Source organism: Rhinolophus sinicus, chromosome 7 (genome assembly GCF_057876585.1).
Source record: "Rhinolophus sinicus isolate RSI-liver-muscle chromosome 7, RSI-T2T, whole genome shotgun sequence".
In the NCBI taxonomy this organism is placed as follows: Eukaryota; Metazoa; Chordata; class Mammalia; order Chiroptera; family Rhinolophidae; genus Rhinolophus; species Rhinolophus sinicus.
The window spans coordinates 7494696-7519460 of record NC_142507.1 but is presented as its reverse complement, the minus strand read 5'-3'; the positions used below and the strand labels follow the sequence as shown (position 1 = coordinate 7519460).

General features: G+C 42.9%; 1 protein-coding gene and 1 pseudogene across 2 annotated transcripts in view; both read left to right on the top strand.

The window, feature by feature from the left end:
- Window positions 1–5262: 5262 nt before the first annotated feature.
- LOC109443999 (leucine-rich repeat-containing protein 31 pseudogene) lies at window positions 5263–6698 on the top strand (annotated as a pseudogene).
- Window positions 6699–17176: 10478 nt separating this feature from the next.
- Window positions 17177–24765, top strand: part of HNF4G (hepatocyte nuclear factor 4 gamma) — a 95433-nt gene continuing 87844 nt past the window's right edge. Inside the window, exon 1 of one of the 2 annotated variants that reach the window (XM_074318745.2) lies at window positions 17177–17497. In XM_074318745.2, the coding sequence (XP_074174846.2) occupies window positions 17236–17497 (262 nt within the window). In that variant the 5' untranslated portion in view covers window positions 17177–17235. The remainder of the gene's footprint in view (window positions 17498–24765) is intronic. The other variant, XM_074318747.2, reaches the window with a different exon arrangement.

The following is a 24765-nucleotide window of genomic DNA, read 5'->3' as shown; positions in this document are numbered from 1 at the left end:
TGTGAATTCAATTAAGAAGATTAAATTCGAGATCATTTTTTCTATTGCTGTTTCAAAATAGTATATTTCCGTGAGACTCAGCATTGTGATAAAACAATGTAATTCCTAAATTAGAAACCTATGGACCAGAAATATACTTGGAATTGGCTGTCATACAGACATAATTCATAATTGTATTTGTATTCATTTTTTAATTCTTGCTGTAACATATTACCATAAACAACAAGCTTACCACAACTAGCTTAAAACAACACACATTTATCTTCTTGTAGTTCAGTAGGTCAGAAGTCTAATAATCTCACTGAGCTCATCAGGTGTCGGAGGGCTGCATTCCTTTCTGGAGGCTCTGGGGGCAAATCTGTTTCCTTGCCTTTTCCAGCTTCTGGAGGCTGCGTCCATTCTCTGTTGTGTCCCTCTCCCTGCATCAGCAAAGCAGCATCGCTTTGACCCTGCTTCTCATCACATCTCTCTCTGACCACATCTGGAAAAGGTTATCCACTTTAGGACCCTGTGAGTAGGGTTACTCAGAGAATTCATGCCAAGGTCCTTAATCAAAACTACAAAATCCCTTTTGCAATGCAAAGGAACGCCATCACAGCCTCCAGGTTAGGGTGAAGAAATCTTCGGGGGGGTGGGGCGGCAATACTCTGCCTACCACAGCATCCAAATAAACCACGGTATCCTACCACCCCCAATATAGGCTTCCATAAAGACTTTTAATGGTCTCACAGTTGCAAATTTACCAACAGTGCTAAGTGCTATAAAAGGAATTGATAAGGGCCAGGAGAACATATAGCAGCAGTGACGCCTGGAAGAAGTTTGAGCTCATAACTGACAAAGGGTAGAAGATAAAGAAGCCAAGACATTGAGCTTGTAGGCTGCAGACCACGATGCCTCCAAGAAGCTGAAAGGAGGCCAGGGTAAGCAGGGATCACGACTACGAGGACAAGTGGCACAATCTAATACCAACAGAACAAGCAGGGACCTGATCAGACAGGTTTTTCAGATTACCTTTTTAAAAAATCTAAAGTGCAGTGAGAAGTCATGGAAGGGTTTCAAGCAGGGAGAAACGTGTTTTAATCAAATGTGGGTTTTTGTAAGATGGCTTCACTGTGGGAACTCGGCAGGGAGGGATAAAAGTGGGTACTGGGTACTAAAACCTGTGGCTACAAGATACTGTGGATTCATAATGTACTCTCAGAGATCTCAGATCACCTTGCTAAGTCTCAGGTCTTCTCACATAAATCTGTGTGGTATCCTCCGTGTGAGTAAATAACCGTCTGGTTCTGGCATCATCCATGATCTTCCCTCTCCTCCCATCCCAATAGCCTGTCCCATCAGTTTGCCTCCCAAATAGCTCTTGAATCTTACCCATCTTTCCACCTCCACTGCCAGCATCCTCATAAAGACTACACTCATCTGCTGCTAAAATCGAGCGATAGACTTTTAACGGATCCACCACAAAAATTCTTATATTTTCTATAAACTGTACTGCAACTAGCATAATTTGTCAGAAGCACACATTTTATTAAAGTCCTTCTACTGTACCTTGCATTTCCCAACCTCCTTTGTATGAATACACAACACACATGCACACACACACTTGCACATTTAGAATCCATGGTTGTGCTGAATAGACTTTCACAGTAGGGCTTTTCACATGCCAGTTTCTTAGTCTCTCTGTCTAGACTTTTCTTCTCTGTGCCTAGATAACTCTAACTCTCTTTCATATCACAGATAAAAGAATATTTCCTCAGGGAAGCATTTCTTATACCTCGGTCTTCCTTCTATGCTCTCACTGAGCAGTAATATGGTCGCCTGGACCCAAATCCGGGTGAATCTGATTTTCCAGCCATGCTTTCATCAGTAAGGTACCCACCATTCTCCAACTTAAGATTCCTTCTCCAATGTCTCCTAGTTCATGAAAGGCACTATTGAATATATAATTTCTTTTCATCAAGGACATGTACCTAAAGAGCACAACCTGCCCAATGTTGAATATAAGAATGGGTTTTCTGTCAAAGTAATTTAATGTTGAATAGTTTTTGTTTATACCCCAAGTGGACACTTGCTGACTGAGACTCCATAAGGATTCCCAAAGTTGTGCTCTAAGGACAGATATACCAAGTGTGTTCATTAACATGGGTGGTGTCTGGAATCAGGGCAAATGAAGCAGTGACACTGGGAGAGCTCTCACAGCCATTTCCCTTTCATGGGAGAAATTGCGAGCACAATAGGTAACTTGGCACGTCATCTCGGCAAGTAAAAAAATAAGGAAGAAACCTTCTGTTCTTGGAGAAAAGAGGTGAGATGTACTAATGAGGCAGCTTCAAGAGGTTTGCTTTTTCACTCTTTGTGCCACGTGATGATAAAAAGGCCTCCTGTCTCCAAGGCTGTCACTCTATCAGCCTTCACAACACTAAATTCACTTAATTTTTTTTTTTTTTTCACTTTAACAGCTAAGGATGTTATCACTTACACTGAGGTCACTGAGAGGGTAATACTACTCTTAGTGACGCTAATGAAAAGGTACAGTGGTGACATGAGTTAATTGCATAGTTACCACACAATTACCAATTTATGCTCTACCGGTGTTAACAGAGAATGGAAGAGAGCCGGCATTATTTGGGCTGAATACTGCCTGACATAAAAGAATAGGTCTCGCTAGGATGTGCCACTTTCACGAACAGGTTTATTCACATAAATAAAGAGGATTAAGAAAATGTATGCTTTCCCATATTTATTGGTCGGGTGCTGCTTAGAAATGGACCTGATAACAATGCGCTTTCTTTTTACTTTTTCCTCCCTACTCATTCAGGTTTCAAATACCTGGTTGCTAGAATTTTTTTTTTTTTTAATTAATGTCCAGCGACAAAAATAGCTGTTTGACTTCTGAACACAAGCTTACATTTGACTTTCTTCTTCTTTAAGTGAAGTATCAGATGATAAATAAGAAACAAAGAGGGGAGAAATTAAGGTACATGGACTCAGTTGCTGTAACAGAAAAAAATGTCATTCAAAATGTGTTGGATGAAAGTAAATCTCTTTTACTAGTATTTGATTAGTTCTTCACTTCCACCTTTTCAGGGTCTTCGTATGTGTTTTATATTAACATTTTTACAAGTTACTTGAAAAGCAAAAAGGCCTATTGTGTTTGTACTTTCTAAATCCACTTCATTGAGGTGTAATAGACATAGGATACAATTAATTTATTTGAAAGGCACAGTTCAACAAAAATATACCAGTCTTGAATTGAAACAAGGTTTGTTTGGTGGCTCGCGGAAAGATGGCTTCAGGTGAAGCTAGGAATTGATTGCTTCTAGAATGATCCATAGCATCTCTAAAGTCACCTCTTGAAAAATTTTACTCTGAACACCGAGCAGAGTCCATATCTTACCTATCATAGATGAAGAGTGAACGTTAGAGTAAATTCTGTCAAAATAATTTCATGCTGAACAGTTTTCAGTTATAGCCAAATATAACCCACACAAGTTTGCTGACAATGAAGCATACTAAGCAGAGTGATAAAAATAAAGGTGATGCATTCTTGGCATTATTCAATAAAAAATATGTATTAAGCACAAGTTACTTGTTGAGAGTAGAGACACAGTGATGCACAGGATGGATACAATCCCTCAAATTTGTTTCTTCACCTTTCTTAACATTTCTATAAGCTGTTTAATACCATGTACTAAATCAATTCCTGCTTCAGCTAAGTAGAGTCGATTCTGTTCTATGAATGCTAACCCATACAGCACCTAATGCTTTCTTTTCTATTTGCGTGCTTCCAAAGTATTCTCTCTTTCGCTGACTATGCCTTGACTGCTGACTCAGTGTATTTTCTACTCTGTAGAGTATATGTGGGATTATTTCCCATTTCCCATGGATAGAAAAAGCAATTTTCCAATTGCTTTGGAGCCGAACGGAGTTCCCATTGTACAGAAACGTGACCTCCATTATGCTTGTCGTTAAACCGTTTCATGCTCATCGTTACATAGGCTGCAAAAGAATAGTAGAGTTAATACTGGTGTGTGTTGGGATTGGTTAGGTCAGGTTCTGAAAGTGTGGTCCTAGGAGCAATAGCATCAGTATTGCAAGGGAACTTCTTAGACATGGACACTCCCGGGTGCTACCCCATATCCCCTGAATCAGACACTCACAACGTGAGGGCCCCCAATCTGTGTTTTGACAAATTTTTCGGTTAATTCTGACGCACCCTTAGTTTGAGCAACTGAGTGAAATTATGCTCAGATAATAAATGTCTTATAACTTAAAACACCAAAGTTTATTTCTTGCCCGTGCAGGATACTTTCGGTGTGTTACTTAGCTGCTCTCTTATGTCATGCCCTCACTTCAGAACCCAGGATGAGGGAATACCGCTGCCGCCATATTAGGGGGAAAATGGTCCTGAGAATTAAATGTCCTGGCCTAGAAATACACATGTCATTTCCATGGATTATCTCTACTTCATCTACCATCCAGGATGGCGTCTTCCTCACCTGCCAGGTGCCAAGTGAGCTAGGTTCATCTTTTCCTCATGGAGTTAGAACATTTGAATCTTCTAACTTTACAAGTCTCCTAAATTTTTCTGTTCCCTTTCACTTCTACATGTAAATCAGCCAAATCGGTTTTTAAAAATCATCTTTTTCTTTCTTATTTTATTTATTTATTATCTTGCCAGCTATAGCCAACAGCAAAACATACCGATTCTAACATCTACTTTTTGAAGGTGTTTCTTCATCTTCTTCATCTTTTGAAGGTGTATCTCAAAGCAGCATCCAATATTTGGCACTCAAGAAAACTAGGTATGCAATCTGACTTTCAAGTTAATACAATCAACAGTTTGCCAAATGTTCGACTGAAACATTTTATTTGGGGGTGTGTTTCAGTGTGCTATTTGGGCCATGCCCTACTATCTTACAACACGCACAAAATTAATTCAAAATCAATTAAAGGCTTGAATGTAAGACCTGAAATCATAAAACTTCTAGAAGGAGACATAGGTGGTAAACTCCTTGACATTGGTCTTGGCAATGAATGTTTGCATTTGACTCCAAAGGCAAGGGCAACAAAAGCAAAAATAAACAAGTGAGATGACACCAAACGAATCAACTTACCTCTTTGTCTGGGACTGTCACTCTTTCTATGTGCTGAGAAGCCCAAGTCAGGCCACGAAAGAAAAGCCACTGAGTTCCTCAAGGTCATTTGTAAGAAAAGGGTCCCGGGGGTGTTCAGCATCCAGAAATGGAATTGGGATCCAGGATGGAACAAAGTGAGTAGTTCCTGCAGAAGCTGGGCAAAAAGGCTGTCAACAAGTGTCTAGATCTGAATCACTGCCAATTAACAACAGCCAACATGAGGAAATGATCGCTTTGCCGCCTTATCTCCAAGACATGGAAAAACTGGATATTTTCCTGGAGTGATTTCACGGTTGGAATGCTCCATGCACTCACCCAGCAAATGCATCTTGTCAGCAAGTTAAAAATCCTGAGACTGGGTTGTTGCAGACTTACGTTTGATGTTGCTGGAGCCCTGCGAGAAGCACTTAAAGCAATACTTGAACTTGAAGAGCTGAAATTGTCCTGGAATAGAAAAGTGGGAGGAAACTTGCCTCTGATCCTGCCACGGTTCAAGAAGCAAGCAAGATGCAAACTCTTGAGGTTGTGGATTGTGCCCTCACATCAGAAGATGGGGTGTTTGTGGGTCCATTGCTTCCTATGCTGCAAAATCTTGAAGTACTTGATCTTTCCATGAACAGAAACATTGGTGGCAGTCTAAACAGGGATTTAAATGTCCCTCAGATCTGAAAGTGTTGGAGTTACATCCATGTGTACGACCACAAAAGAGTGTCAAATATTGGATTCTGCTTTGAGACACCTGTATGAGATGAGGAAACTAGACTTTTCCTGCAGTGAGGAGGAGCTGGGGGCAGGTTTGGAAGACTCACCAGCTCACTTGGCCACACTGAATCATCTGGAAGTACTGGACCTTAGCCGATGCACTAACAGCCCCCAATGTGGGGTGGCTGGCCCAGAGGATCTCTTTAGTCTTGAGTCTTCAAAAACTGGATTTATCCTGCAGCAAAAAGATGGGCAGCTCCTTCTGAAACCTGCAAAGCAGGCTCTGATTTTTTCAGCATAGGAGCCATTCCAAATCACCAAGTATGCTGTATAGAAGGTGAGACTTTTACTGCCCTCACTGAAGCCTCCATTCACCTCCCTGCTCTGGAAATACTCAGCCTTTTTTGAAATAAGTGTGTTGATGGCAATCTGAAGCTGCCTCTGAAAACACTAAGTCTTTCAACATCCCTTCGAGTGCTGGGCTGAGCCGTTGTTCCCCAGTGACAGAGGACATGGCTCTCCTGGCATCGGTCTCACAGACAGGTCACCTGGCCAGGCCACAGAAGCTTGACCTGAACTATAATAACAGTACCAGTGATGAAGGATGGGTCATCGTCATCATCACGTGTGGCTTCTCAAAGTTGTCAGAGCTGGACATTAGTCTTGGGCCATCAAGTTTTCGGGACTGTGAACAATGGTTTAAACAGTTGTCATGTGCTCTGTGTAACCAAACTTCCTGAGATCACTGAGATAGGATGGAAAAGATGGCTGCTCCCAGCTTCACAGGAGGGAGAACAAGCACGCTTTGACCAAGATCACAGAAGCAGCATTCGCTTTGACCATGGTGGGTGTCAGTAACCTGATTGCCTAAGGCTTACCTAAGCTACTAACCATTCTCCAAAAGGAGGAAGAAAACATGAATGACTCCCAGTGTAATCAAAGGAGGATCAACTTCTGGCCATTTAACGGGATTTGTGTTACATTTGTAAATATGCATATAATCATCTAATACGAGCATCCCTTTATTCTTTCTCTTAGGAAAGAAGGATGGCATTTTTGATGGATTTTCATTTGTTTTGGATATATAATTATTTCACTTACGACTAGAGGCCTGCCGTAAATATTTAGTTTCTGATAATGCATCTCATTTTTTCTTGCCCTGGTGTTTCTGCCTCTTTTCCTACATGTTCAATGTTCTGTGTGTGTGTGTGTGTGTGTGTGTGTGTGTGTGTTGTGTGTGTGTGTGAAATCCTAATGTGAAAGGCACTAGCTGTGTAATAGTTTCACGTTACCTTTACTATTATTACATGTATCTTAATGTGGTCTACTTACATTTTTAGCAGAAAGTATACCCTCTAGTGGTTTATTATTTTATGTCCGGTGCCTTGTATCTCAGCTATAAACCGTGAACATTAATAATGGTCACTGCCATCTAAAGCTTAGTAAAAGGTGGTCAAAAATTCAAAACCCAGTATCAACACATCTTGTTAAAATAAAGTAAAATATTTTGTTGCTGAGCTAAACAAATTAACATATTAAAAAATAGAGGCAACTCTGTTGGAGTTGCCTACATGGGAGGGACTACTGGGAAAGATCCAGATTCAAAGAAAAAAAAAAATCAGTGTTCAAAAAATGAGGAAATGTTCACCTGAAAGATAAGAAAATAGAGGGCATTCCACATGCAGGTAACAATAGGTATAAAGATACAGGGGAGCTGGGGTACTGTGCTCAGGAAAGGAAGCCAGTTCACAGCTGTAATTTGTCTGGATGAGAAGGAATTTTTGAGCAGTGGGGACAATCTTTGGCCGAAGGGAAGAACCAGGTCACATCGGGAAGGACCTTAAAGTTGATGGAAAGCTACTAAAAGTGTTAAAATAGGTGGCCATGTAAATAAATGTGTGTTTTTGAACACTATCTGAGATACTGTTGGGGAGCAGGGGGTGCATAAGTACCTTCTAGGTTCCTAGGTGGCCCTGCAGGTGTCCAGAATCACACATTACATATGACGTTCTGTGTGGTGTGCAGTTGTTTACTTCTTCTGAGCGAGAAACCATATTCTAGGCTGCTTGGGCTGCTATAACAAAATGCCACAGACTGGGGGGCTTAAAGAGCAGAAAATTGTCTTCTCACAGTTCTGGAGGCTGGAAGTCAATGACCAACTTGTTGGCAAACCTTGTTTCTGGTGAGGGCTCTCTTCCTTGCTTGTTAGACAACCACCTTATTGCTGTGTTGTCACATGGCATTTTCTTGATGAGTGCACAGAGAGAGAGAGAGAGAGAGAGAGAGAGAGAGAGAGAGAGAGAGAGAGAGAGCCAGAGAGTGAACATAAAACTTCTAGTGTCTCTTCTTATAAGGACATTAATCCTTTTGGATCAGGCCCCCACCCTTATGACCTCTTTTAATCTTATTTGTGTTTTTAGAGGTCGCATCTCCAAATGAAGCCACACTATTTATGCTCCCCCCTAAAATTCAAACTCAACATTTGAAATGACAGGGTGGGGAGAGACACAAAGAGTCCATAACAGGCCATGATTTCTTTCAGATTTTCAAAGGGACCGAAACCCAAGAAAGTTGAACAATCACGGATGTGCAAGTTAGTTAAGACTTGGAGCCAAGGAGTTAGAGAGGTTGGGGGATGCAGAGAATGGAAAGACTTTTTTTTTTTTTTTTTAAAGTGTTATTTAATAAGATACTGACAGGTCAAATGAGATTAAAATACAAGAGATGAGGGAGTCACTACTGTTGCCCACCCAATACCTTTATTCCTGTACTTTCTTACCATAGCGGATTGGGGAAAAAATGGCCATAATTTCCTCCCATCATTATAAGCATTGTAACCATGCCACCCTCCCATCAGGAAGTAGAATCTCTCTCTCCACTCCTTGAATCCTGGCCTGGCTGTGTGAATGTTCTGGCTGATGGGACATTAACAAACATCATATAAACAGATGTTTGAAAAGTACTAGAGCATTGGGGTTTGCCTTCTGTGGCTTCTGAGAACCCCGTGACCACCATGGGGAGAAGCTCTAACCTCCTGGAGGGTGACAGTCACATGGAGAGAGAGGGAGGCCCAGCCATCTCAGCCGAGGTCCTAGATATGAGCATGAGACCATGACACAGTGTCCAGCCTGGGCCTAGCCATCTCAGAACTCCCCCCACCCCCAACCCCCAAAGAATTGTGAGACATAAGAATTATTGCATTTTGAACCACCACGTTCTGAGGCAGCTTGTTACACAGTGAAATCCAATTTACTAATATGTGCTTATTAACGAGACCCCCAATCAAATATGTTTTGCTTGGCAATCTAGTTTCCAGAGATGCCTTCCTGTCATGTGTGGTTGTAAACGGCATCTTTATGACCCAGTTCTGGCCAACAAGGCATAAACATGAGTGGCTGATTGGCATTTCAGAGTGAAGTAATCTACAGGGCAGCGATTCTGACAGTTGGCAGGATCCTTTGGCCCTTTGCTCTTCCTTCTAACTTCCTGCCTGGAATGCAGATAAAATGAAGGAAGCATATGATAGCCAAGGGGATGGAAATCCCACACCAGCATACAAGGACAGGACGGTAGAAAGAGCTTGAACGCTGATGGCATTGTTTAGCTTCCCTACCAGGTGGGAGCTACTTACCTCCAGACTTTTTGTTATGGGAGAAAAATCAAACCCTTACCTTAATCCACTGGAGCAGACGGACTGAAATATTAACTCAGGGTAAAGGAAAAGAAGCCGTCACTACTGATGGCTTAGGCATCTGGGTGAAGAACGGTGCCATTAATTAATCCAACAAGAAGAGCAAGTTTGGGAGGAAGATAATGTAGGAGAATTTTGGAATACTGAATTTGACATGCATGTGAAAAGAGACACTATATAGAAGGGGGTTGGCACACCTGCGCTCCTATAGTTCTGATACTTAGGAGAAAGTTCTGAGTTTGAACACAATTTAATTAATCAACAGGACATTTTGTGGTAGGGAACATTGTCAGAGTACGTGGGGAGAAAGTAACTCTAAGAGAAAAACCATAGGAAATATCAGTTATTACAGGATGGTTGGAGCCAAGTGGTCAGAAGTACAGATAAAATGTCTAAGAGGGTTAGACATAGACTCTGGTGAACTTAACTCAAGGACTGAACACATGATTCTTGGATTACAACCCGGAAGCCACTGAAGCCCTTCCCAAGAACAAAAGACAGATTATGGTGGGTGGAGGAAGGTGCTGCTAAAGAGACCATAAATCACCTTGGCTAGTGATTCCTGGCTGCAAAGGACACAAAGTAGGGTAACACCGGAAGGGGACGGAGTAGACACAGCAAATTCAGTTTCTTTTTAAAAAACATTTTTAGTTTGTTAGTAAGACTTCAACATATTTGTGGCCTGCAAGGAAGGAGTCACAGGAGAGGGAAAGTTAAAAGATACAAAAAAGAAAAAAAAAAAGAAAAGAAAAAATGAATTGATAGAACAAGGCCAGGCGGAGGCAGGAAAGGTGGGATCAAAGACACAGGTGGAGGGATTAAGCTGGAATGGGAGTTGAGTCTCTTCTTCCTGTGAGAGCATCCATGTTTCTTCCCGAGAATGGAAGTTGCACTTAGCCCTACGTGGATGCACGGGAGAGATACAAAGGGCCTGACTGCGGTAGTCTGGAGCTTTTATGTCTGATCTTGATCGGAGGTGTGTGAGAGATCAGAAAGGTACAACTGGTGACATCACTTGTGAGCGTTAAATGGTGCAGGAATCCTGAGCTAGCTGCTGTCAGATTTCGAAAGCATTCATATCCTGAAATTCACACTTACATAATACAATGCTACTTAATAATTAATATTGCAGATATTGTGGACTGAAAAAACAAACAACAACAACAACAACAAAAAATCTTAGGTCAAAGGCTGATCGTTTCCCCCTACCATTTCTAAAATTATCAATATGCTTCCAGAAGTAAAAGCTTGTTCTCAGAGCATGGAGAGATATGGAGAGAATTTGAATATATTTAATTGTGATGATTGAAGAGTCTTGACTTTTGAACTAGCTCAGATTTATAAAGTATATGTCCTGAAAAGAAGAGGATAGTTTGCGTAATTAGAGATGGGAAAAATATGTTCAGAATGTATATAGATTTTGTTTAGGAAACATTATTTGAATTTAGAATGAGGCAAGGAGGAAAGATAAATTGACAGGGTCAATTCAATTCAGGGATAAGTCTACGGCAGTATGTTGAAGTTTTTCAAGGGCTGTTTGGCTTAGTATTGGTAACTCCATTTCGTGAAATTAAAGCACAAGTGGGCATGGACTGTCGAAGAAATCTAAAGTAAAGGTTTGCGTGATTTCTGCCAAAAATTGTACTAAATGGATGAGGTAAGTGAATGGGTTATTTACTTATGGCCATATATTTTTCTTAGTACTTGATTTTTATAATGAGAAGTAATTAACTGGGTTTTATTCCTTTCATTTGGATGACTGATATTTTGCAGACCAAATTTAAACATTCAAACAAATGTTTCTTGTGGCTCTAGCTCAGATCTCTCTTATCCCATGGCATGAATTGCAAGTTGCCTCTTTTCTATAGACTCGCCAGCTTCATAATTCTGATACTCAGTTTCCTCACTTATAAAATGGTATTAATAAAAATAGTATTAATAATACAAACCTTCTAAGGTTTCTGTAGGTTCTCAATGTGTTAACTTATTAAAAGTCCATAAAACAATGCCTGGCATATTGTAAGCAAGCCAAAAAAAGTCAGCTATCATTAAAATATGGTGATGACTATTTCTTTAGTCTCTAATGACTATTTCACTCAGCAATGTGCTCAATATTTTATAATGCAAACCTTAAAGAAATGTAGTTTAAACTGTCATAACCAATCAGATTTTAACCTACCTGTTTTTGACACTTGAAGTCAATTTTGGGAGTATAATACTTGTAACAAGGCATCAAAAGCAAGTATATACAAGTAATTCATTCTCTCTCTCTCTCTCTCTCTCTCTCTCTCTCTCTCTCTCTTCTTCCTTTCTTTTTTCCCCTCTCTTTCTCTTTGTGTTGCAAAATGGAGGATTTTGTGGCTATTTTAAGAGTCCAAATAAGAAATGAATACTATTATTAGGTTCATTTTGAATTTCTTTTATTTGAATATTAACTGGATCTAAAACTGATAATGAATTTGATGCAAAAGAAGACCAACAGTATAAAATCTATGTGAAGAGGATATGCAGTAGAAAAATGTGTATAATAAATTGATTCTTTCAGCAAAGATCAGTAATCTTGGTTACTAAACACAAGAGGAAATGGAGTGCAATTGAATGATTATGTTATAAAGCCCCGGACTCAATTGTTTATTTCCTTTCTTTTAGCTTTAAAGTTATATTTTCTTTTACATGTCTTAGACTTGTCTTGGTTTATAAATAGGAAAACAGCTACGTAGGTCTTCAGTCTTTTATGCACGTCTAGAATCAGCATTTTCTCTTATGCCCACTAGATGGCAGGTGTAGGATTCTGAATCCTTTTCAGAAGCTGTGTGTCAGCTCTTCTTATTGGCGACACTAGATGAGAAAACCGATTTGGTTCAAAGTAGGAAGTTTTTGAAATGAGTCTCTCTTTCTCCCCCCTCAACCTCCTACACATAGCCTTAAAAAGAAAAAAGAACTGGTAAAAGGGTATAGGGTTTCTAATAAGGCTTTTAGGTTCTGTCTACAATTACAGAGTAAAACTACAACCCTCTTGCGTATTTTCTTTATGGAAAAATTATAAAACTAAAACCTAGCAACGAATCTTTACTGAACTAGCCATGTATTTTCATGTAAAACATTCAAGATATTTTTTCTTTCCCCTTGGGGCACATACAATCTAAAATGGTCTGTTGCTTCTGTATAATCTCAATACTTTTATTTTCTCACAGTGGAAGGTCCTGTTATGCAAGGGGCAGTTAGAGATTACACTATAACTTGGTAATCAATTTCTTTTTTTTTTTTTTTTTATGATAGGAGATAGTAGGGAAGCAGGAAACTTTAAAAAGATTCCTTTTTTCTTTTTTACTCCACAATTTTAATGAGAATTTTTTTTGTGTGTGGTTTCAAATGAGGTTGAAATAACCGAATTTTCTGGTTTGAATACATGTGCCTTTCCATGGAGGGGCCAAGGCCCTGGAAATGTGAAGGGTCAATCTTTGTTAGAGAGGGGTTCATTGCAGAGAAGGGTGTGTTCTGCAAAGACAAACAGGTCCCACAGATAGTTGCCAAGGGCACCGAATACATCTCTGCATTACACCTTGAACTAGCATGCTCATATCACCTCTCTTTTATTGCATACATCATAAATGACTGTAAAAGTTTGCAAATCTTGCAGAGACCTTGACAGTCAATACTTTAGCAGGAAATCTACAAAGAGAGGGGCCGTGGGGAAAAGAGATCCAGCCTAGCAGTTTGCTTTTTTGGCACAGGAACCGTATCTTGACATTGACAATTATTGAATGTTCGATTTTTCAGTGTCTCAGCCAGATGCATAACATACGCAAAGCAGTTTCAGTTCAGGCGCTCAATCTGAAATCTTGGCTTTACATGTATATTAACAGGTAACAGCCTCTGGGAACATTCCTGTGGCCTCATTCACTTGGGCTTACTCTGGGTGCTCAGGAGCTGTGACTGGAGCATACAATAAAGACTCATTTTTAGCTGGGTCATTGTGTGGTAGAGCAGGTTGCCCAGTCCTGAGGGCCATGCGTGCAGCTTTTCACAAGTGTTTTTAAGCGCCTGACTTCCCCCAAAGGGCCAGGCAAGGGTCTGGACATTGCTTTTTAGGGTCTGCACGGCGTTGGTGCTACTGGAAAGACGCTAGTCAATCCTTCCTTCATATTCGATCTGCCTGTATTTCTGATTTGTTTGACCATGTTCGACTCAAGGCATTACAGGTGGATGCCCTGTGACAAGTCCGACAAATCAAGGAGTCTACGAGGGGACCAAAGCTCGGGGATCAGAGGGGCCGACCTCGCTGGAGGGTCTGCGGAGGGTGGGAGGAGAGGCAGTGGCTTGGCGTCCCCCTTCCCAGGAGCAGCCTGCAGCCCTATTGCCTGGAGATCTGTGTCCTGGCCTCCGGCTGCGCTAGGGGGCAGAAGCCCGAGGCCCTGCACCCCAGGCCTGAAAGGCTTCCGGCGGTTCCTACCCCCCCTTCTCCCCCCCTACCCCCCTCCCGCTGGCAGGGCCCATCCCTCGCTCCCAGTCCGGGTGACCAGAATCCCGGCCTTCCCCTCTGATACAAAACATTCTGCGGCCTCCAGGGAGTTTTTGAAATTCTGGCGGAGGCTGCTTTACCATTGGTTTCGCCCCCAGGGTCAAACAGCCCCACCGGTTGAGTTGGGGGACGCGCTTAGCCCAGCTCTGGACCCTTAATTTCACCTGAGTCCCCCTGGCCACTTCTCCTCTGAGGCCCTTTACATCCGAATGGCTTGGAAGGAATCACTGGGCTTTACCCAGATCCAGAAAGGGCCGGCAGGCAGGTGGAGAGCTGTCTGAGTTTTTTTCTTTCCCCCCCCCCTCCTGCGTGTGAAGGTGCTTGAGGGTGGGCGGTAGTCTCCATTGATTGCGCCCACGCCTAGTGGTGGCCACTCCCGGGGTGGGTGCGACGGCGACGCCGGGGAGCCAGAGCTTAACCAGGTCAGCAGAAGTGGGGCGCCTCGGCAGGAAGAGGGCACTTCCCGTTCGCATCTTGTGATGGTTCTATGTACAGGGCGAGGGACGTGGAATTGCCCTCGGAAATAAGGTCCCTGGTTGCTTAAACCAGGAAGACCTTTTCCCTCGAGGTGCCACGCGCCTGCCCGCGCACTCCCCACCTCCTGAGCGCTCTGCCCGAGGCCATTGCCTTTAATTAATAGTATCAGGAACGCTCGTGGGAAAACCCAGACTTCTCATCAGGACGCTCTGGTGGCGCTGGGAAGAAGTAAAAAGAGGGTGTCAAAAAGGCGATCAAAGCGCAAAGGGAAAACGCAGGCTAAATGAGACATTTAACAGGAAAGTGAAGTAAAGGGGTTTTTGACGCCACATTTTCTGTGTTTCGGTTAAAAGGACAGATGTGACATAAATGCGTATGTGTACAATTTCCCCCTAACCACTAACTGTTGAAACCGAACTTTATACTTCCAGAGAACCTTTCCCTAAAAAAAAACGTATCCTGATGTCTTTCCTTTTGTAGTGACCGCCACCCCGGCATTAGGGGACAGCCCTTCATAGAGCCCATTTTTCATTTCCATTGTCATGAACTCATACCACGAAGAACCGTCATAAACCAGTTTTAGGAACAGTATAAGTGATGCTCTAAAGCTGGGTCAGTTGACACTGGTCGATGTAGTAAAAACTGCCCAGCTGGGAGCCCAGCCATTTCCTCTCAATGCTGCTTATTTGTGTATTTATTTAGTCACCGCAAACCACTCCCTTCGTGCTGCGAGAGGACCTGCTTTGTCACATAGACTCTTGGAGATTTGTCTAAATTGGACAAATGCGATGCTTCCTTTAGATGATAACGACGCCTTAACTGAATTTACATACTTCTTTGAAGGTACTGCCATCGTCAGTCAAAATCCTTGTGGTGATAACATTCTCGGGCAGAGAGGTTCCAGATACGGTGTCACAATAATTTTGAACACAGAACATGTGCTCATTTCCTCGTAGGTCAGCGAACCTACCACACATCGATGATGAACTGACCGTCCCAAACCGAACCCGCTGACATCGCGAATTAACAGGGAACTAAACTGGTGAACTGAAATATGGTTTGTCTGGTGGGAACAACAGATGTCCGTTGGCATTAGAGCTTCCGTGAATGGGGGATGGAGAATTTCTGTTTTCAGGGTTTCAGCGTTTTATGGGAACTAAATGCTTCTATTTTGGCATATAGTAAGACAACCTTCCCTATCCACGTACCTGGAAATATTTTTGAAACAGCATGTGCACAGGTGATCTGTAATCAACATACCTATGAAAGATTTGCATAATAAACATGACCCGTTAATGGCTATTCTTCCGCCTCAGCTCCATGTGGACAGTTTCCGACCTGGACAGAGGCTGCTTTCGTGACACGGTTTTCAGAGCGCGTGGCCAAGGGGGACCCAAAGAATGTGTTTTGCTCAATCAAGAAGGCCGATTTAAAGAAAATAGTATACGAGATCTCCCCTGTGTTCTGATTTCTTAAACAACCAACTACTTGTTTCTAAAAGAGCCTTTCGGCAAGCGATTCAGAAGGAGGAAACAGAAAGTTTAGTAAACCCGATTTAAAAAAAAAAAAAGAAGAAGAAGAAAAAAACAACCTGGCCCTTTGATCTCCCTGGCATTGTTATTACAGTCTTCAAATAACCGCCAACCCCCTGGTCGGAAAAGAAAAACCGTACGGATTAAGGAACTATTTATCTCATGAGGATAATTACTTGTTTGACCTAAAGTCATCCATTCCTGAAACCACGAAGTTAAATTGTTGACATTTTTTTTGAAGCCACAGCTTTGGGCTATATTCCTTAGTTAACAGAAAGTCTGATCCAGGTGGCCAGCGCAACTCAATGGGTCTGAGCACTATCTCGCTAAACGTAAAGCTCGAGACGGTGCCTGGGTTATGGGAGGGAGACAGGAAGCCTCTCATCAGATACACCTGTAAAGAGGCGCTAATGACCGAAGCCACAGGTGGCCGCGTTGGAGGGATGGAGAACCAGTCTTCTTCTTCCCGGAACTCTAGGAGAGCAAGGTGGACGCCAGCGTCCGGGCAGAAGTTAAGCCCAGTGGCCCAAGTGCATTTTAATGAAGTGGTTGCAGCTTGCCCTAGTGTGGCCGCAGAGCTGTCCCTAGAAACCTGTTAATGTCCTTTCCTAATCCTGCCGGCCCTTTCCTGGACCTCATCGGCTCTGACTTAGATCTGCATTCTGGTCGGCAGGCCCCTGCTTGTCCAAACGGACTGTCCCAAGGTTGACACCGCCCTAGCCGAGGCGCGACCGGGGCGGGGAGCAGACGGTGCCCGCGTCTCCGGGACGTCGCTGGGCCTCAGGCCGCGGGGCGGCACCTGGCGCGGCAGCTCCGGGTGTGGGAGGCGGGAGAGCGGTAACTCCGGCTGCAAACGGTCAGCGTGCGGCGCGCCTGGCCCTGGAGGTGGACATTCAGGCGTGTGGCAGTGATGGTCTGGCGTCCTCCGGGAGCCCCGAGAGCCGCCGCGGGCCGCGGAGGCCGGGGCTGGGACGTGCGGGCCCGCCCGCCGGCTGCCCGGGCCTGGGGAACCGGGAAGCGAGCGCGGCCTCGCCGCTTTCAGTTCTCGGTGAGGCTGCTGGTTACTGTTTAACATCCCCACCCACGTTTCAGTTTGTTTAGTAAATCGATCGGACTGTGAGCGTCAGGCCGCTGTCTTGTCGCCATTGAGCAAAGCTAATATTCTCCCAGCATATGGTCTCAAGTCTTTGCTCCAGATTGGGCACAACAAACAAACAAACAATCCAACCACCACCAAATCCTCGAGCGTCCTCTCCCCGCTCACCCAGCCCCACCCCCACGTCCCACCTCGGCGCCTTCAGCCAACTTCCCGGGCTCGGAAAAGTGCGGCCCGGGACGCGGCTGCGGGGGTGGGTGGGGGACCTGCGGCCGGGAGATGGGGCGGCCGCCGCGCAGCTGACGGCGACGCGGGAGCTCCGGGAGCGGCTCCGCGCAGGTAAGTGTCCCCGCCGCGCCCCGCGCCCCGCGCCCCGCGCCGGGGGCTGAGCCCGAGTCCACCGCTCCCGGCCGAGTCCCGCAGGGCAAGTCTCCGTCCCCTCCGGCGGCGGAAGGAGGGGCGGCCGCCCCGCAGGGGCCGAGCCCAAGGACCCCTAGGCCAGGCAGGTTGAAAGCAGATACCCCGAGGCCTCCTGCAGCCTCCGGAGAGGGAAGAAGAAAGGGCTGCAGGACAGGCAGCGGGGGGCATGCGCGAGCCGCTCACCCAGGGCGAGTAAAATAAAAGTTGGATTTGTTCGGGAGGGAAAGCTTTGGTGTCTGTCGGCGGGTCACGTGGTTGCCAGGCGTCTGGGGCTTTAGTGCAGTTTTTGTGGCCTGCGGCGAGGCTAGGGCGTCTGGAGGTCTGTGGACGGTGGAGTTTGTGGGGAGGGGCTCGGTCCTGGAGCATCACCCCAAGTTCTTCGCTGCGGTTTCAGCTTCTGTCGGTTCTGTCACAGACGTATCTGGGGAGTGGGCATCTTATGGTGACGCTGCTGAGATGATTATATATATATATATATATATATATATATATATATATATATATATATATACACACACACACACACACACACACACATATATACACACACGTACTTATTTGTACATAAATATGTATATCTAAACCATTTAGCTTCCTTTGGGAAGAAATGGCCTTTGGAAGCTTGTTTAAACAATGTGCTACTTAAGCAATCATCAGTGCAGGTCTAACGGAATAAGCCAGCACGTGATGAGGTCTTTGACTGGAATGCACGGGGCGCTTCCTACCTGATGCGCTGTGAATCTAAGGCTTGCTCAGAGCCATCCACGGCCCCTCCCCACCGGCAGTCTCCACTCAGCTTTCAGTTGCCCCCAGGGGCTATCCAGTACAGAATACAGAAGCTGCTTCTCACTTAATGGGAGGGCCTGAAAACTAAACGCCTCACTGAGGGCATGATTTCCTGCTTTGGTTTTGTTGCTTTCTCCAGCTTTTCCATTCATTTTAACATTGTATCGTTTTTCCCTTTGCAAGCATTTATTCATCATTAAAATATTCTTCCTCTCCAGCTCTCACCGTTTTTTCCCATAATAGTCCTGCAGTCCCCACCCTCTCACCACACCACCCTCTCACCACACCACCCTCTGTTTTCATCTAATGTGCAAGTCTTTTTATTGTGCGTTTGAGGTCGGTCGTCAAGTGCAGGGTTGGGGTCCTCTCTGGTGCTATTGGAGGGGGGAGAGGGAGGTGGGGAGTGCTGGTAACTACTCATTTTTCACTTTTCAAAGTGGTGTGGAAATTGAGCCACTGGTTCTCTTCCCATTTCTCCTAGCTCCATTTACAGGCCTACAAATAGGGAATTTTTCTCAACACGCTTTATGAAGGTAGTGCCACCCTTCTACTCAAGTGTGTCTATTAACATCTCATAAAGCATTTTATTCTGCAATTGTGACTGTAAGCATTTGCGCAGCACAAATGAACTCTAGGGCTTGCAAAGATTTTCGTTAATGTCAACATACAAACAATAACTATTTATTTTTGAGTTCCCTGTTTCTTTTGAAAATTCTTCTTATTTCCATGAATTCTAAAAGTTTTACTTGCTTATACAGCAACATGAAAATTATAGTAAAATATACGGTGAACGCCTTCTCTCTTCCTCTCCGTATGTGTGTAGCCGCCCTTGCTGGTTGGGTTTGTGTCCCTCCCTGTGTGTAAGTACAGGATTGTTTCTTTCATTGTGTCAACAAATTGGACAATGGTTCGTAGACCAGCATTCTGAAATTTATTTTTATTTAATCGTTTTCAAATATTTCTGTCAATATATGAAGATTCTTTTTTTTTTTTTTAGTGTATCAATGTAGCCAGCCACCAATATCCCCCAGAATATTCACGTGAATTTTCCAGTTTCTTACTCTTACAAACAGTGATGCCTTCGATATCTGTGTACATTTTCTTTGCAAGGGTACTGCCGGATATTTATTCTCAGAGGAAGAATTGTTCACTGTAAATTTGATAAAGATTGCCAAGATCCTTCCTAAGTGCCCACTTTATATTGGCCATGCTTTTGCCAACGCTGGATAATAATGATGTGATTAAAATGTTGCCCATCTGAATGTTGAAAAATTGTTTTCTCATTGTTGGAGTTTAATATTCGGGAATTATGTAAACCAGTCCTGGAACGTCTGACTTGGAGAGTTTGAGAATTTTGCTTTAAAAATGTAATAAAGGGGAAAGGGAATTAACTGCATCTTAAAATACCATTGTATTTCGAGCTTGTAAAAGATGCCACTGCGTTAGTTATTACCTGTCCATTTACTGAATTGCTGGACATAGTGGTGCTTGAAGAGTGAGAATGTCTGTGTCACACACATGTGACTATGGTGTCCCTTCTAGCTGCAGTTGTGATTTTGTGGTTCTTGACTTAAGTGTTTGCCACGTTTATAAAAAAGGATTCACTTCCTGGGAATGAAAGCATGATTTTAAATGAGATGTCATAGCTTTGGATCCTTAGGACGCTGTAGATGCAAAATAAAGCCAACTGAGGATACAGTGATACATCCTTGTAGAGTCACTTCCCTCTGCCTTCCCCATGGGAACTCTCACCTATTGGTATTAATCAGCTAATACGCAGATACAAGGAGGCTTCAGATATGGCTTACTCTTATAGCTGAACAAGCTATTTAGGAATATTACACACACACACACACACACACACACACGGTGCAAAAAATGTATACACATTTTAAGAAAGGAAAAAAAAACCTGCATTAAAATTATAATTCTCAATATATACTGATAACGAAAGACGAATAAAAATCACATTTGACTTCTGCAATTGCAAGAGGTGCTCAAATGGTTACCATCAATGTAATTTTAATACAACTTTTTTCCTTTCTTAAAATGTATATATGGTTTTTTTTGGCACCCTCTGTATATATATGCTAATACGGAATCTTTATTATGTGCCACATACTGCTCTATGCCATTTATGTACATTTCTTTTTAGATTCTTTAAACAAATCTGTGCAGTTCATCCTAATACTTGCCTCATTTTCAGATGGGAAAAATGAAGCAGAAAGAAATGTAAACACTTGACTAAGGTCACACATCTCTACAAAGGATAAAACTGGAGATTCAAATCCAGGCTCTGGTGGCTCTAGGACATGGCGACTTCCCGTGGTCATTGGTTGCTCCCTGCACAGGAATGCTCAATGAGGGAGAAGGGAGGACCAAAACCTTAACCCAACCCCACAGGCCACGCCACGTCGCCCTGCTCTTTGCTGGGTATTTCCTGGGCAGGGCACGTTCCCAGGTCACAACGTGTCTGTAAGTGCCAGCAGCACCCAGCTCTTGCTGTCAGGAGCTACAGGTGTACGCATTTGGATGCTGATTAAGTCCCTTGGGAACTCAGTACTGTCTTGCCCATTCATCGTGGGCACACCTGAAAGAACACGGTGCTTTACAGCCTGTACTTCCTACCTACTTTGTATTTAATACAGGATGCCACAGGGTGCTCTCTACGTGGGAGAAGTAGCTCAGAGCCTCTGGTGTTGTGTGGGTGCGAAAACCTCTGTTTTTAATCAAGATGGTTTTCTAGAAAATGGATGAGTTCATTTTTCATTTTTATTTTTTTGTGATTCTCTTAACATTTTGGGGGGCATGAGGCCTTTGAAGGTGACCCATGTATGGCGTATCAGCCAAGAGAGAAGGCTTTGTTGTCACATAGGGAGGTTTAGATCCCTGCTCAGCTACTTACTAAAGGGGCAGAGGATGGAGGGGTTTGAGCAAGTTAACCTCTTTGAGGCCCAAATTCCTCATTTTTGAAGAGTATGTGATTATAATTCCTGTCTCATAGAGTTGGTATGATGATGACTTTTGTTAACACATGTAAAATTTTCCAACATTTCCTGGTGTTTATCAAGGACCTGCTATGTGTCCTGTGCTGCTGCTGTTGTAGTTAGTTGTGACAGAATGAGATAAAGCATCTTAGATACCACTTGATTTGTAGTCAGTTCTTAATAAGTGTCCCCTGTTTTCATCGACCCTCTCTAGAGAAATTGTATTTACATACACAGACAAATTGCATACGACTTCAAGAGTTTACGGACCCCTTGAGGCCTGGCCAAGCCTTCTAATAGGTCTTGGAGATACACTGAAGAATAAGACAGCCATACTCCCTGAAGAATAAGACTCCCTTCACGGAGCTTTGAGCTCAGCAGTGTAGACGTGGCTCACCCTGCATATAGTTCAGTGGTTAGACCATGGCTTTGTAGTCATTCAGCCTGTATGGGGCCGTCAGCTCTGCCCTCTGCCAGCTGTGTGTCCTCAGCAAGTTGCTTAACGTTTGTATACCTCAGTTTCCAAAGCTGTAAAACGAGAACATAGTCCTTACCCTCAAAGTCTATGTGGATTAATTGTTATTTAAACCAAGCATTTCAATTGTTGAATGTTTGACATTTTCTCTACCCTCTGATTCCATATAGAAGAATCACATTTATTTATAATAGCAAAGTGTCGACATAAGACCTCTAGGCAGTGTGTGTCCCCATCACTTAAAAGTGTCACTGATAATATCAGCTGGGTCTGGTCACTTAGTTTTTTTTAATATCCTGAGTCTTTGAGTGTTGTTCCTGTATGTGTGCATGCTGGATTTGCTTTGCTTGTGTTCCTGGCTTCTTAAAGATTATGAAATCTGTCCCACAGATTTTTATTTTTCTTTGCTTTTATTTCAGATGTCATGGCTTTAGGTTGCAAATAAAGTTGATTTATATTAATTTAGCAGGAATTTAGTTTTATGCACTGTACTAGATGCTTGGAATATAAATATAAATAAGCAGTGCCCCCACCCTCAAACGCAAATAATCTACTTGGAAGACAAACACATATCATCATCTATACCATAAGGTGATAACTATTGCATTAGGACAATAGATAGAAAAACCTTGGAAAAAGGGAGCAGAAAGGATGCATTCAGTTTGAATAGCCTAGAGAGATTTCGTAGAGGAGTTAATGATTTCCTGACTAGAACTTGCTGAGTAGAGAAGAACCAGAAAGGTGTTTGGGGCAGAGGATATTACCTGTGGAATAGGCGGAATGGCCAGAGATAAAATGGAGAAGGAACACTGGGCCAGATTCTGACAATCTTGAATGTGGGTGACAAAGAGTTGGGCTATGTTATCTAGGCAATGGGAAGCCACCAAAAGTCTGTAAGTAGATCAGATTATGAAAGCACTGTCTCTTGTTTCCTTAGGATTAATTGGCAGTATTTTGAGGATGGATTAAAGAGGGAGAGACGAGAGACAGGGCAATCGTAGGAAGTTTCACAATAGTCCAGTGACAATGAAGATGTGAAGAAAACAGCATAGACTCTAGAGAAGTTTAAAGGTCTTTACAATGAATTTGAGAACTATAGACTATGGAAGGCGAGAGCAAGCGAGGGATTGAAGGTGACCTTAAATTCATATCTTTAGAATTGTACAGGAAGCTTTGCCTTGGTCATGGTTATTATGGATTTATAGTTTTTTAACTGTCATATTCCTAAAAGTTGTTCATGTTTGAAAACTTAGTTTGTATGACAAAAGTAAACCTTATGTGGTCACTGAAGGAAAGCTGTTAGGTACTTAGGAAGACCATTGTTTCTCTCATTTGGGCTGATTTTCAGTAAAATAATGATTGTTTCTAACCTGAATTTGTGCAGACCAACGGTTCTCCCTCCCTAGTCTTACTGGCCTCCAATCAGTTCCCCACTCAGCAGTTAGATTTAGAGAAAACAATTCTGATCATTTTCTTTTTTCCTCCATTTAGAACAATTTGATCGCTTCTTAACCCCTTAGCATGAAGTCCAAGTGTCTTCACACCACTAGACCCACGTAACTTGGTCCATGATATCCACTCCAAGCCTCAGCTCTCTCTTCTTAAGACCCCTCACTTCAATCTTCAGCTGCAATAAATCTCCTTTAGGTCCTCAGTTGCACCCTGCTCTGTGCCTTCCAAAGTGCACTTTCTATCATTTGAAACACTCTCTGGCACCATCTCCATCCTTTTTCCCTCATCGTTCTAGCCAACATCCACTTCTCTGGCAGGTCTTTGCTCACATACCACCTTTGAAATCTTTCCTTATCTCCTGAGCCAGTAAAACAGTTTAATTGTATTGGTTCTCTCCCTGTCATGATACCAGCTTTGTCACGCACTGAGGTTGGTTCCATGTTTGATGAACATTCTCCCGGGTTTGACTGTCAGACCGCTGAGGGTAGGAACTTTATTATTCTTTAGTTGGGCATTTAGTTGAAGCTTAATGATGGTGTGTTCACTGAATGAATAATTGTAAAGGAGAAGGCTGGTCAAATACCAGTAAAAAAAAAAAAAAAAAAGTTTGTTGAAAACTTAATTTTCAAGCACTGCATTCTAAATAGGGGATGGCTAGAAATAATTCTCTCTTGAGGTTTTCATGTCTGGTTGGGATATGAATGAAAGAATTATTACTCACCGGGCTAAGTGCGAATGTTGAGTCCTAGAGAAAGATTATAGAAACCTATCAGAAGACCCACTGATGTTCCCTGGAGTAGGTTATACAAGAGATGACACGTGAATTCTTTATTTTTAACTCAGGAGGGATATAATATATTGATATTGAGGTATAATTACATTGAGATCATTATATTGAGATATAATTTACATTGAGTAAAATCCATTCTTTTTAAGCATACACTTCAGTGAGTGTGACGAATGTATGTGGTTGTGTAACCTCTACCGCAATGAAGACCACATAAGGTTTACTTTTATCATAGAACACTGTGGATCCCCCACCCCCCACCCAATTCCCTTATGCCCTCTAGCAGTCAGCCCCTTCCACGTCTCCCCAGGCCACCACTGATGTGATCTCTGTCCCCAGCATTGCCTTTTCTAGGATCACATGTAAATAGAATCAGATCGCGTGTAGCCTTTTGTGCCTTACTTTTTTTCGTTTAGCATAATACTTTTGAAATTCAACTATCTTGTTGTATGTATCAGTAGGTTACATTCCTTAAAAAAAGAAAATTTAGGAGGTACAATTGACATACAATAAAGTGTACGTGTTCAAAGTGCACAATTGAAAAAGTTGTGACATATGTATGTCCTGGTGAAACAGGCGCCACAGGGAGGGGAGTGACGTAGCCGAGGCTGTAGGTTTCTTCAAGCTCCTTGGTAACCACCCCCTCCTGCTCCTCCTGAGACAACCACTGACCTACGTTCTGCCCCCTGCAAATTCGTTT